This window comes from Brassica oleracea, chromosome C5 (genome assembly GCF_000695525.1).
Source record: "Brassica oleracea var. oleracea cultivar TO1000 chromosome C5, BOL, whole genome shotgun sequence".
NCBI classification, from domain to species: domain Eukaryota; kingdom Viridiplantae; phylum Streptophyta; class Magnoliopsida; order Brassicales; family Brassicaceae; genus Brassica; species Brassica oleracea.
In genome coordinates this window covers 12,775,475-12,788,586 of record NC_027752.1, presented here as the reverse complement: position 1 = coordinate 12,788,586, position 13,112 = coordinate 12,775,475, and the positions used below count along the sequence as shown (strand labels likewise).

At 36.5% G+C, this 13,112-nt stretch overlaps 3 protein-coding genes across 4 annotated transcripts in view; 1 reads left to right on the top strand and 2 right to left on the bottom strand.

The window, feature by feature from the left end:
• The first annotated feature begins 249 nt into the window (after positions 1–249).
• On the top strand, positions 250–1,896 carry LOC106292730 (ubiquitin-conjugating enzyme E2 variant 1A). The gene is made up of 5 exons (XM_013728376.1): positions 250–397; positions 555–694; positions 1,152–1,277; positions 1,370–1,496; positions 1,658–1,896. The coding sequence occupies exons 1-5, from the start codon at positions 370–372 to the stop codon at positions 1,711–1,713; spliced, it is 477 nt and encodes a 158-aa protein (XP_013583830.1). The 5' UTR covers positions 250–369; the 3' UTR covers positions 1,714–1,896.
• A 122-nt stretch (positions 1,897–2,018) lies between these two features.
• Positions 2,019–9,561, bottom strand: LOC106294916 (mediator of RNA polymerase II transcription subunit 23). 2 transcript variants are annotated; one of them, XM_013730627.1, is made up of 20 exons: positions 9,238–9,561; positions 9,112–9,155; positions 8,944–9,043; positions 8,008–8,868; positions 7,685–7,922; positions 7,383–7,600; positions 7,123–7,321; positions 6,766–7,040; positions 6,235–6,321; positions 6,029–6,111; positions 5,789–5,951; positions 5,297–5,713; positions 4,739–4,852; positions 4,530–4,655; positions 4,297–4,448; positions 3,907–4,147; positions 3,051–3,831; positions 2,783–2,964; positions 2,600–2,703; positions 2,019–2,457 (listed from the first exon to the last, which is right to left on the bottom strand). In XM_013730627.1, exons 1-20 carry the CDS (start codon positions 9,346–9,348, stop codon positions 2,253–2,255), a joined length of 4,701 nt encoding a protein of 1,566 aa, XP_013586081.1. In that variant the 5' UTR covers positions 9,349–9,561; the 3' UTR covers positions 2,019–2,252. The 2 variants fall into 2 exon arrangements, with proteins under 2 accessions (XP_013586081.1, XP_013586080.1); XM_013730626.1 differs by having other exon boundaries at positions 6,029–6,123; positions 9,238–9,560.
• A 2,305-nt stretch (positions 9,562–11,866) lies between these two features.
• The window catches only part of LOC106293252 (dynein light chain 1, cytoplasmic-like), a 2,372-nt gene continuing 1,126 nt past the window's right edge, over positions 11,867–13,112 (bottom strand). The window contains exon 2 of the mRNA XM_013728906.1: positions 11,867–12,403. Coding sequence (XP_013584360.1) covers positions 12,245–12,403 — 159 coding nt within the window. The 3' untranslated portion in view covers positions 11,867–12,244. The remainder of the gene's footprint in view (positions 12,404–13,112) is intronic.

Genomic DNA, 13,112 nt, shown 5'->3' with positions numbered 1-13,112 from the left:
TCGAAATTTATTAAAAAAATTAAAAAATAAAGAAAATAATACTAACACGAATAAAATAAAATTTAAAATATAATAAAATAATAAAGTTGTTTTAGAAGTTATTTTATGTATAAATACTTATAAATTTGATCATGGATACCCAAAATTAAATAAATTAAATTTAAAATTCTACAGTGGTAGATCCGAGTGTTATGGAAGCGGATCCTGGATCCGGGTAATAATTGGAGTCCCCTCTACCAGAAACACGACCAAAAACTTTTCACCTCTTCCAATCTTTTCTCTTCTAAACTCCAACTCTCTCTCTCTCTCTCTCTCTCTCTCTCTCTGATTGTTCCTTTGCCTTATCATCTTATCTCGATTCCGTCTAGGATGAGCTCGGAGGAAGCCAAAGTCGTTGGTATGTCCGATCCGTTTCCCTTCTATTTTAATCATTGCTATTGAATTTGGGATCTAGGGTTTCCTAATCAACAGAATGTGACCGGATCCACGTTTCTGATCTGGAAAAAAATTGGTTAGGCAAAAAAAAAGTTTTCTAATTAATTTTGTTTTTGTAGTGCCAAGGAACTTTAGATTGTTGGAAGAGCTAGAGAGAGGTGAGAAAGGTATCGGAGATGGTACGGTGAGCTATGGAATGGACGACGCTGATGATATCTATATGCAATCCTGGACTGGCACCATTCTCGGCCCTCATAATGTATTCTCCTCACAACCCTTGTTTTACATTCTCTGTCTGAATTAAGATGATAAGCTTTTTTACTGTTCTAACAAAATTAAAAATCATGTTCTTGGGTAATGTCTCTGTGCCCTAAAGTAATTAGCTTGTTTACATTCTCTTTGTTTGAGTGATTAACATGCAAAGTTTAAATAACTTGTAGAAGATAAGCTTTTTAAGTGTTCTAACAAAAATAAAAATCATGTCTTTTGTCTACTTGTTTTGTCCCTTTGTTTTGGGTAATATCCTTGTGCCCTAAAGTAATTACCTTTTACTGCAAATGATCCATTAATTTTAGTTTACTGCGCTTTACTCCAGATGGTTATTTCAGCTACATTTTCTTACCACTTTTGAGGGGTGGACAGAAATAAAGAAATAAATTGTTTTGGTTTTGAGAAGATTGTGATGATGTTTGTTTGGTGATATGACTAAATATCAGACTGCATACGAAGGGAAGATCTTCCAGCTGAAGTTGTTCTGTGGTAAGGAGTACCCAGAAAGTCCACCAAGTGTGAAGTTCCAGACCAGGATAAACATGGCCTGCGTTAACCCTGACACTGGAGTGGTAAGCTCTGTGACATCTCATGAGTGGAATATTGTTGGTTTTTTATGTATATGTGTATCAGTTTATTATAACAAGGAATTGTATGATCTCAGGTTGAACCGAGTCTCTTCCCTATGCTCACTAACTGGCGGCGAGAATACACAATGGAGGACATTCTGGTTAAACTGAAAAAAGAAATGATGACTTCTCATAACCGGAAGTTAGCTCAGCCCCCGGAAGGCAAGTAATTTCTATATTAGCAGAACCAAACTCGGTTTACAATCCTTTTATGATAAAGACAAACTTTGACAATAGCTGTTTTTTTTATTGGATTGTGTGTGTTTGCTTATGATAAGTCTTAGGACCAATAGGCTTCTAATCAAAGTCTTTTTTTTATCCAGGTACCGAGGAAGCTAGGGCAGATCCAAAGGGACCAGCTAAATGCTGTGTGATGTGAAGAGAGAGGTTGAGGCTGTCAACAATTTGTATTAATATAAAGGACAATGTATATAAAACCTCATTTGAAGCTTTTGGAAATTGCCTGCAACTTATTGTTATAGTGTTGTTTGAGATTATATATATATATGTCCACCAAAAACAGGTGATAATGATCCTAATATACTTACTCTCTTCTTCTTAATTCTCAATTCGTGTACGAGTTCTTAATTTTTGCTTTTGTTAGTTAATAAATAGGAAGTTTGAGTAAATAGGTTCTAATTGATGGTTGATATCTGTACTATTAAAAGGAAAGTGACATTAGAATAGTTGTGGACTTGCGCTTTCTCATCCTTATGCTTCAATGATAAACAAAACGTTATCATTGATAATAATATACAGGTACACATAAAATTAGTTGTGACCACAAACCAAATTTACCAGTGAATAAGTTGCTAGATGTATCAGCTTCGGTGCTTCTTTCTATCGCTCTACCAACTTTGCATCCACCACTGATACAAGTCATACAAGTACAACCAATATTATCTGATCTTGTTTTTTCTAAAAGGTGTTGGTCTTCGCGGTATTCTGATGAGCAGCTGCATATATAGACGAATTGGGATCGTTTCTGAGGTGAGAGAGAAGGTGTTGTACATCTGGTCGGAGAGAATCTGCTGCTCTTCCGATTAATGCCAAAGTGTCTGGTCTCGGCTTGCTGCTACTTTGCACTGCTCCTCCTTGTCCCTCATAGTGAACAACATGGTGTCTGCAACCGTTAGAAAACGACACAAAAAGAAACTCCATTAAAGAAAGTGTTACACAGTTAAGTCATTTGAACAATTATATGATTGTTATTGGGATAAAGAGACAAATGAATCTATAGGTATGGTAATTAAGAAGAAGCTTACAGGAAATCAATAAGATCTGCAATCTGGGATGCTTCAACAGGGACCGGTGTCTGCGAGATCTTTCCGAAAACATCCACCATTGTGCTCAGGAGAAGGGCTAGAGTCTGTTGAGGAGCAGAAAAGAATAACAAAGTAAAAAATTTGACAATAAAGAAACATATAGTCAGAGGTTCACTAGAGTACCTTGTTAAAGAGTGCATGTGTGTTAGCAAGCCTCGGGAGAAGTGGCCCCATTATACGGAACGCGACTCTGAGCATTGCGACAGATGTCACAGGCCGGAGGTTCTTGATGATGAGATGGGTGCCATCAAGCCATTCTTGTGGGAGATTGCTGAAGAAAGCATGAAGCAAGGCGACTACATTTCCTGGAAGCACACACAACAATTTAACATGTTCAAAAAATACAAAGAAACATTCACCTAAGGATTCAGAAGCTATATAGTGTTGTTACCTATGGCGGTGGAGGTGTTATCCTGAGCAGCCCATGTAGGATCCATCAGAGCATAGCCAACAGCAGAGTCCACTTCACCTTGCGATCTCTTCCCGTCGCTAAGCCACCATGTCTCCCTCGTCACACGCGAAGCCTCAACGTAAAGCTGCGTGTGAAACTCCGGAGGGAGCTGCGCCAAGAGAAGCCCGCAAGCTTGAATCAACAGACACGACAGCTGCTGGCACGTATAACCGCTTCTAGAGACAAAGCTCGCCGTGTTCATACAGCTGGACCGGCTCGCGCTCATGGAGTCCGTGCTCCCTCCCGAGGGAGACGTAGGCAGTACTGACGAGCCCTGCCCAACCCCGTTTGCAGCGCCGTGGAACCCGTTGCCAGATTGAATAAGTGTGGACTGAATGTTGACGATGATCTGGACAAGAGAAGAGACGATCTGAGTGGGGGAGACGGGTAGAGAGAGGATCTCGATCACGGCCGTTTCGAGAACCAGTTGAGTGTAGGTTCCTGGGTCCTGGATCTGGTAGAATGCTTTCTGTCCCTCGGAGGCGTTTGCTGGTCCGGGCTGGGATGCTCCTGGTGTTTTACCGTGAGGAGGTCTCGATGAGGTGTTTAAGATGTCGGCCATTGAGCCAGACCTTGAGCTACAGTTGCTGCTGCTGCTGCTGAGTGGAGGTACAACGTTGTTTACGAGGTTAAGTAGGAGGTTGGCAAAGTAATCCAAAGGTGGGCACGTGGCAGGACCGGTGTGTGTGATGTACTGCGGGAATGATTCAGAGAATGGAATCTGCAGTGAAAAATGGAAAATGATTTCTCAATGATTTTCAGAATCAAACAAAGATTGGTGGTATTTTTCAACTACCTTGCTGAGACCAAGCACTCTAAGAATCTTCACAACAAGCTGCCCGGGAAGATGACCATAGAAATAGGCGAGTATATCACGTACAAACGTGAATCTGAAAGGATGGTACGCCAGAAAATTCGAGTATGCTGTCAAAATTTTATCAGCTGTATCCATCGCATTGTTCTCGATGAGCCTGTACACCACTAGTGGGATAACTGGAAGCAAACGTGCCGCAATATCATCAAAGAACGTTGGATACCTGGGGGTTTAACACAATCAAAAAAGGCAAAACAATACCAAATTTTAACAGAATGCGACACAAAATAGCCTAAAAAAAGCAGAAAAATGTCACACACAACACACAAGTTTGCCAAGTTCTCATGGAAATGGTCTAAGACGCATCATTACCTGTTGTCCTTCCAAGAAAGATGGTTACCAAGGGCATTTTGGAGTTCATTGCGTTTGAACACCTGCGTGCAAAGCCAGTGCTCAGGATTCCCACGGTTTACGCAGAACACATTAATCCTCTGTAGAAGCTCTGGCCTTTCGAGTATTCTTTTCTGTAGGAAAAAAGAAAAGAAATCTGTAAACTTTATAAGTTCTTTACATGCTTATTTCAGGTAAAAGCATGAGGAACATACAGCAATTATCAAGGCGTGCGGATCATCATCACGGTCAATGAGCGCTAGAAGAAAAATGTCGAGAGGAAGCATTTCATGTGTCCAGAAGAAAAATGCAAGATTTGCATCGTTCTTGTTTAGAATCTCCTGAGAAACAAAATATTAGGATAAAATTTAACAAGAAGGAACAAAAAGTGAGGTCGATCTTTTCAGACAAAGAGAAGAAGAACCTCTAAACCGTGTCCTCGCTGAAGGTCTACATGAACGTTGTGAAGCAAGACATCCACGAAAGTGTATATGTTAGCAGTGACTTCGTCAGGAGTAACCTCTCTCAGCACCCGTGCCTGGTAATCGTTTCAAAGAGAAAATCATACCACTATCAAATAAAAATCTGTTCACAAGTTTGAATAGAGACCAAGGTTCAAAAAATTGCCAAGACTAGTGCCTAGGCAAACTATTCGGGGACTCCTAGACCTTAACATATTATTGATTTGTTATATATATATATATATTATATTTATATAAGATATTTTAGTTTTTGAGTTTAGTTATAAAATAACTATGATGAATTATCAAAACTCGATATACAAAAAAAAAAAAGATAAATTTGTGGATTTGTACTAACAGCTTAATTTAACAGATTTCGACTAATTTAGATCAATTTTAACCTATTTAAACCGATTTGAATCATATAAATCGGAGTTTAATAAAATCGTTTCGGCTAGAACCGAGTTGATACCTAGAAAAAGATTTTTAGAAGCATGATAGAGAGAGTAAGCAAAACAAACCAGATTTGCGCTGTTGATCTTATCAGGGTTGCCTTGCATAAGCAGACAAGCACCAGCACATAGATACTGACGGTGTTGAGGAAAACTGTGACTGAGGTACGTCATAACGTAAGAGGGTTCAGCAGCAGGCGAGAGAAGCTGTGTGCACTGGTTCAACACAGTTGTTTCAGCCTGTTGCCACGCCTGAATCGATAGGCCCCTCTTGTCTACCCGTCCGATCAAAGCGTCACGGAGAAGAGATGGGAAATGGCGAAGCGTCTTCTCGGACCAGGTATGCTGACTCGTCGCCAGGACTTGTTCCAACATGGTTTGCAGATAAACCAGGTGATCAGCATCTGCGATGCCACGTGTTTTGATTGTGATGGCTAGAGTCATGATGGTTATGCGGCTTAGTGTTTCGGTGAAGTCAGTTGGCCCCTAGTGATAGGTAACATAAGAACAATTATTAATCCTGACACCAAATTTAAAAAAAAAACACACACACACACTTACTTTTTGATCACGTTTTACAGAAAAGAAGTCTCTGAGTGATAAAATGAGATTCATGCATAAATTTTCGGCTAGTCTGAATACACGGTGGTCGCTACGTTTTAGTTTCAGTGCAGAGAGTATTTTAGTAACATCATACATTAAACTTTTGGTTTTTCCTTGGTATCTGCAAAAAGGTGCATTTAGTGAGGTCAGTATAAAAGGATCTACTTCAACTTGAGAACTTTTTTGTTCATTTTTTACCTGTATAACGGAAGCAGACGATAGTTGAGAATCTCAAGAACAAGCAAAGTCACGGGAGGCTTGCTTAGCAGAGAAGCATTTCTCTGGGCAATTTGCTACAGAAAGTTAGGCAATCTCATGAATCGCTTTATGATTAATTTTATTTAAAAAAAAACAGTAATATATACAAAGATGATGAGGGAATAAAAAAGAACCAACTAGCTTACAGTGAAATGAGAACGGAACATAGAGTGAGGGGAAATTAGCAGCAATCTTGTGTATGTCTCTACCATTGCAATGCTAGGAACAACCAGCTGCCATATGTTTTAATATGACATAAATTCATTTTACTTAGGATTTTAAAATCTACTATAACATTTCTGAACAATCGACCGTGGAGAAAACAGGTCACTAAGTAAAGCAACATAGACCACTGCATCACTTAACATATATAATGTGGATGATTAGTTGGATTGTAGCTGTCCAAATGTTACTGTAGAATTTAGTCCTTCTTTAATTGTATCTGATGTGGTCGTAAAAACTAAACGAGAAAGAAAATTAAAAAAAAGATATTCCTACAGCAAATATTTTTTCCTACAGCTTAGTACAGAAAATAAAGCTTTCTACAACTATTTCTTTATTTTTTGGGTTTAGCCTTAAAAACTAAATAAAGCTTGGTGAATTTTATAGCTATAGATGTAAATTAAAGCTAACACACTTGCTACGGCCTAACATTTGAGACAAAGTAGTAAACAAACCTGGTTAACAAACAAGGCTTCTTCCATCTGAAGGGCCAACTTCAAGCACAAGTTCATGGAAAAGCCAGATAACAATGACATGGGCAACGGGCTCACTTCCTGCATCATCATCGATCTCTCGTTTGGTGGTACTCCAGGCAACAACTCAGCCACGCCAGCTGAAGACAACCAGTTTATAACCGTTTCGCAAGCCGGTTGCGCCATGGTATAGGAGACAACCCAGAACATGCCAATCGACCTATCATCCAAATTCATATAATCCATCATCCGCTCTCCTGAAACAAGAAACAGAATTGAGAGGGAGAGAAAGGGAGTAGTTCTCATAATCGGTAAGGAGTTGTCAGTAATCTACTCCACCTTTGCTTCTCCACCACTCATCAATCTGTTTCCCCTTCAACAGCTGTTCATTGTTTAGGTATGCCCTAGTTGTTGCGCTTAGTGACCAAATCCGGAGATTCTGACAACTGCTCACGAAGTCAAGCAACACGCTCTGGGGATTATTGGGATCAGCTCTATCTTCCCTGTGAAATGATAAGATCTTCCTAGTCGTCTCCGCCTGAAAGAAAACTCAAGATGTCAAGCTCATAGAAAAGTAACTGAATTGCAGGTGCAAATACCTTTCTAGGATCGGAGTTCAAAGCAGTCATCACAAGCTCCACGCGTATTATTTGTGCAAGCAACCACGTCACATGATTCGTTCGAAGAATATGGTTATCATCACCGTTAAGGCGTAAGACCAGCTTATCAATGAAATCAACAAAGTCAGTACACCCACTCTTGATTAGAAAGAAGAATATATCTGAGAAAACAAGCCACTCTTGCCAGCAATTTGCATCTGCACAGAGAGAAGCAACATGTTAATACCAAAACAATCATCCTAGTATAGTCAATAGTGGTTATCTCAACACTTAAACGTTACCTGAGTTGGTGAGCTTGAGAAGCTCAACAATCCTGTCAATGATTGCCTCACAAATCATTTCAGAAGTGAAAACAGCACCAGGGATGGGCCCCGCTTGTGCAGAAGGCCTATAACAAGGGGCCACAACCAGAACACGCTTCCACCATTCTGGCGAAGGAGTAGTGCGAATCGCATGTTTAATGCAACGCACTGCTCTTTCCCAATCTAAGCTTCCTTGTGGAACAGACATTGCCAAATCCTACCAGTTTTTTTCAAAAAAAAAAAGATTAAAACACACACAAATTGTCTGCCTATACAAAACTAAGCAACGAAAAACTATTAACCTCTCCAGATAAAGGTTCACCAAGCACACTTGGATACGTAATCGGAGAATAGCGAAGGTGAGCCACAGCTTCGGCTGAAACATTAGCAGTTGTTGGAGACGATATACGATGAGTACCAAACGTCGGACAGTGAAGATGCTGGTCCAACATGAGCATGTGCATCGCCATGGCATCTCTCCTCCGGTGTATCTCCATGACAAGAGCGAACAAGGCTTCGTCATCAGGTATGTTCTCTATAAACTGGAGACCACTCCGCAGCAACTCATAAAACGGAATCTTAAATTTTCCCACATCTACCAACAGCCATATCACTTCCAAACAGCTCCTCAACCATTCAGCTAAACTCTTCTCAGATCTCCACGTCTTCCCGGGAGAGTCATCACTCTTGTCCCAGTTCACAAGCCAGCTCATCATACACTGGAAGATCTCGGCGTGAGTGGCGGGTTTGAGATTGAACTCAACGCCGATCAAGATGATCTTGCAGCTGAGCTGACGCAGACTGTTTATAGCTGCAGCTTTTACACGTTGACTATTATTCCTCATATCAATCTGCTGCACATTCGCGGAGACGTCTAAAGATTTTGACAAAGCAGTTGGTTCGTTTCCTGGAGAGCCAACACCAACAGGAACTAAAGACTGTGAAGGAGTAGCAGCAGCAGTTGCTGCTTGGCTTAGTGAAGCCTCAGCAGCGGAGACGGAAGAGAGAAGGGAAGGTAAGAAGGTATCCCAGTTAACGCAACCAATTCTACACAATGTACGCAGGGCAAAGAGAAGAAACTCAGCCCTAGGTGCGTGATTGCTACACTGCAACACCATAGATATCACAACAGACTCCGTGATTGCCCTCAACTGATCCGGGTCCTGTATATAATCAGCAAAAACCAATTATGTAACAGAACCCACAAGAGGAGGAGATGAAAAAGGTGGAAGCTTTACATTGAATTGGGTCTGAAGCTTCTCGAAATCAACAATGAATTGGTCGTTTCTAGGTGGTAAGTCTCTAACAGGAGCATGAACACGCTTCTGTGATTTGTTCCTGTGAACAAAAAGATTAGATTTTTATTTGTCTAATTGAAGAAGGTAAGGAGGATCGTGGAAACATACGGAGGATCTCGTATGGGCTCATCGGGCTTTTGAAGGTTTCCTCTCTGTGAAATAAAAAGGTGAAATCAGCAGCGAAATTGAAATTCGAGAAGTCGGAGATGGAGGAAGAGATTGTATATAATATACCCCTAAGTAGAGGTTGAAGAGATCGACGATTGCAGCACGAGCTGGATGGAACTGATACGATCGAGAAGATGAAGGAGCACCGACTGTGCGCTCCTGCTGCGATTGATCCATTTGCTCTCTCTGTCACTTTGTTCGTTTGTGATCTTTCTCAGGTTTTTCGGTTTAAACGGTATCTCTTTTTTTTTTTTTTTTTTGCTTTAGACAGAGACAAGAATGTTCAGCAGAACACAAAGAACAAACAAAGCTTTGTCAACTAAACTCTCCATACAAGCTTTGGCTGTTAGGAGAGAAGGATTTTTAGGAAAATCTTTCGCTGACTTAATCCCTCTTTTCCGAGATGATCTATTTTTAGAAAAATAATTTATTTCCAAAAGACATATCTATACTGTTATTGTTATTTGCGAAGTGATTATTGGCAATCAAACTCCCACGTTGAAAGAGTTAGAATGACGAAAGTCAATGATATTTTTAATGAATAATTAGATTTGTTAATACATGATTATAAATCAAAAACGAATTTCAGTAATTTGTTATCATCATTATCTGAAAATAGTTTATATTGTGTCTATCTAACAAATATTTTACATCATAATTTTTTTTAATTTTTTTTAAAAGATAAACCCTTAAGAAATAATTAGCTTTGTTAATAAAGTTAACCATAAATTTAAAACGAATTTCAGTAATTTAATAATTATAATTATTTAAAAATAGTTTATATTGTGTTATCCAAAAAATAATTTTACATCATAATTTTTTTTAAAACAATAAAAAGAAAGATAAATCCCTATATAAATTGTATATAATTGTATGTTACATTAATGTTTTAAGTTTAATTTTTGCAATAAAAATAATTTCTTAGAATGAAAAACTTTGTCAAAATTCGATATTTAATTTTTTAAAAATATTTTAAACACATGAGTGTTTTCAAATTTATTTTACGTAATAACAATATATCGTGTGATGATTGTTCTATATAAAGATTTATTTTTCATTATTATAGAATATTTTAAAAGCATGAATATAAACTTATTTTAATGATTTTTTATTTGATAATGCATCTATTTATAAATATTTTAAAAATAATTACGTTCGCTGGTGCGGACAAAACACCTAGTTTTTTATATATTTCAATACATTTTTATTACGTAAATTTTAGAATTCAAAAATATTAATTGTGTTTCTTAAATTTTGGTTAGTGAAAATTTATAAAATATACATTTTTGTAATTTTTTAATATGTCTGAAAATTCTAAAATATAAATCATGTGAAACGGAAAAGAGTATATGACCAAAAATCTTGTAGTTAGAGCACCTCCAAAAAAAGATTCACTAATTTAGAGTTTATAAAACTCTATATTTGAAATTTAAAGGTGTCCATCTCCAAAAGCAAAACTTCAAACTTAACTTCAAAATTATTTGTATTGTACACTATAGTCCTTATATTTATTATAACTAATATAAATTCATAAAACTTTTATAAATAACTGGCACATATATATAAATATTATAATAATATTATATTATAATAATATTAAAATATTATAGTAATATTAATTAATAAAATATTACACTTAAATATAAAATTATAAATAGAAATACATAATTAAATATTTAACTAAAACCAAAATATTACACTATTCCATAAATTCTGTTACACAAATTTATTTGAAATATATTTTAGAAATTTTGGAGGTTCCGAAGTAAATTTACCAGACTATTAGTGTTGTTGTAATATTTAAATTTGTGTAATAATTATGTCTTCATGTATCTTTTTGAAAAGTTTTTTTATTAAGTTTCTTTTGTAGTATTTTTGTTGTCTAATTCTAGTTTTAAAATATTTTAAAATTTATTTAATTTAATTTTAATTTTATTTATTAAATTCGAATTTATAAGAACAAAATTGAAATATTTTTGATATATAAAAATTTTAAGTATTAAAACGATAAATGAGAAAATACGTAAGAATCATAAATGTGAAGTCTAATTTATTATAAGGATCAAAATGTAAATAAAAAGATGAAATTTTAAATTTGAAGTTTTGAGTAGTGAAACTTGACTGGCAAAATTTTGAAGTTTTAAATTTTCTTTTTAGAAATTAATAAATTCTATATTTAATATTATAAAATTTCTTTTGGAGATACTCTTAAGGGAAAATTACAAACATATAAGTTAAGCAAAATATAAATAAGCTATAAAAAATGTTAGAAACCATTTTAAACCAAATAAAACAATACTCTCTCCGTTTCAAAAAGATATATGTTTTAGAAAAAAAAAATTGTTTCACAAAGATATATATTTTGTGTTTTCTATGAAAAAATTTGTAAACTTCAAAAAGATTAATTGATTTTATTGAATTACTATTGGTTAAAAGATATTGAAAATTGAAAATTGCAGAAAACTATACATTTATTATAATGATTTAATGTATTTTTTTGATATGTGTGAAAAAGCTGGAAAGTCTATCATTGTGAAACGGAGAGAGTATAATTTAGTTTTGTAGTTAAACAGATTCACAGGTTTTTCAATCGTTTCTTGGCTAATCTGCCACTCTCTTCTGTCCCACTATCCTATGTTTTTTTTGTTCCTCGTTTAGAAAACTATCAGGCCGACTCTTTGGCAAGATCAGGGCCTTGATCGACTTATTATTGTAGACTTGAATGCAAGTAGTTGTTTGACAAAAAAAAAAATATCACAGCTCAGAAAAGACTTATCAATCTCCGAATAGGCTTCTGCTACATTCTTTCACCAACCCAAACATACGCATGTGCTTGAAACTCCTTACTTCGGATGGATACTGAAAAAGAGAAATTTTCTCAAGGCGATTTCAAGTTGCATTTGTGAAGTTTGAAACAATTCACAGGAGAAGAAAATTTATACGCCACGAGTTAAAAACCTGTTGTTGATTTGCATCAAACTCAAAATTAAATAGCGTGTGAATAATAAGAGACAGAGAAAACAGAAAGGAAGGGGGGCTAGTTGAAGATGGTCTTTTTTAGATGGATCAACATTTACTCATTGGTGAGGGGCTCCACTGCAGTCTTGAAAAGAAGAACATAAACCTTGTCGATCTGGAAATATATGAATCCTCCAATGGAATGTGTGACGTATGAACCAAAACTGGTCCCAACGATGCAGTGCCATGCAGGGCCATAGGCTGAATCAAAATCCTGAAAAACAGTAAAGATCAGATGGAAAGTTTATATACATTTTGATGCAAGGTTAAATTCTATGCAACAAGTTAGGAAAATTTCAAAGAGATGAGAAATATATATATGAAGGTCTATCTGGAGAGAAGAGATCCATTATCAGAACAAGAAGGCAAAACAGCAGATTCTGAATCGCATGCCAAACATAAAACCTAAGAATGGCCGCCATTATTAAAAGACTATACAAGTAAAGTAAATACTGGCTTTTTTTTTTAATCTCAACCACCAATGTAAACTCAGAGTTGGATCCACAATTCAAGCTCTAATAAAAATATCTGACATACCTCAAGTCAAATATGAGGAATTTTACAAATTCAAAAGCTAACAATCAATGCTCTCTAAGTAGGAACAATATCCCCAGATTTTAGAAGTGTCCATCATTAGACCCTGAGCCCATGTACAAAAGTTCTATATATGGTGGTAGTAACGCCTGACCGGTCTCTATCAGAAGAAAGAAGTTTCCATTTGGACAGGGCTCCTGCTACAGATTTATCATGACCAGTAGCCATCTAACACTAACAGAAGAGAAAAAGAAGCTTCTATAAAATCCAGGATATTAAATGGTCTCATAAGTCATGGCCTTCCTTAGTCAGCTCAAAAAAAACCATCTCAAATAAGCAAATATAACACATCCAGTTTCACGACTAGTTACAAAGAGACTCATACTTTA

What these genes read in the sequence shown, in the direction of transcription:
- LOC106292730 (XM_013728376.1), top strand. Translation starts at nt 370, where the DNA reads ATGAGCTCGGAGGAAGCCAAAGTCGTTG. An exon ending in GGAGGAAGCCAAAGTCGTTG is followed by an intron (nt 398 to 554) that starts GTATGTCCGATC and finishes TTGTTTTTGTAG; the next exon opens with TGCCAAGGAACTTTAGATTG. An exon ending in CCATTCTCGGCCCTCATAAT is followed by an intron (nt 695 to 1,151) that starts GTATTCTCCTCA and finishes ACTAAATATCAG; the next exon opens with ACTGCATACGAAGGGAAGAT.
- LOC106294916 (XM_013730626.1), bottom strand. Translation starts at nt 9,348, where the DNA reads ATGGATCAATCGCAGCAGGAGCGCACAGTCGGTGCTCCTTCATCTTCT. An exon ending in TCTCAAGCTCACCAACTCAG is followed by an intron (nt 7,601 to 7,684) that starts GTAACGTTTAAG and finishes CTCTCTGTGCAG; the next exon opens with ATGCAAATTGCTGGCAAGAG. An exon ending in AAGCCTTGTTTGTTAACCAG is followed by an intron (nt 6,322 to 6,765) that starts GTTTGTTTACTA and finishes AACATATGGCAG; the next exon opens with CTGGTTGTTCCTAGCATTGC.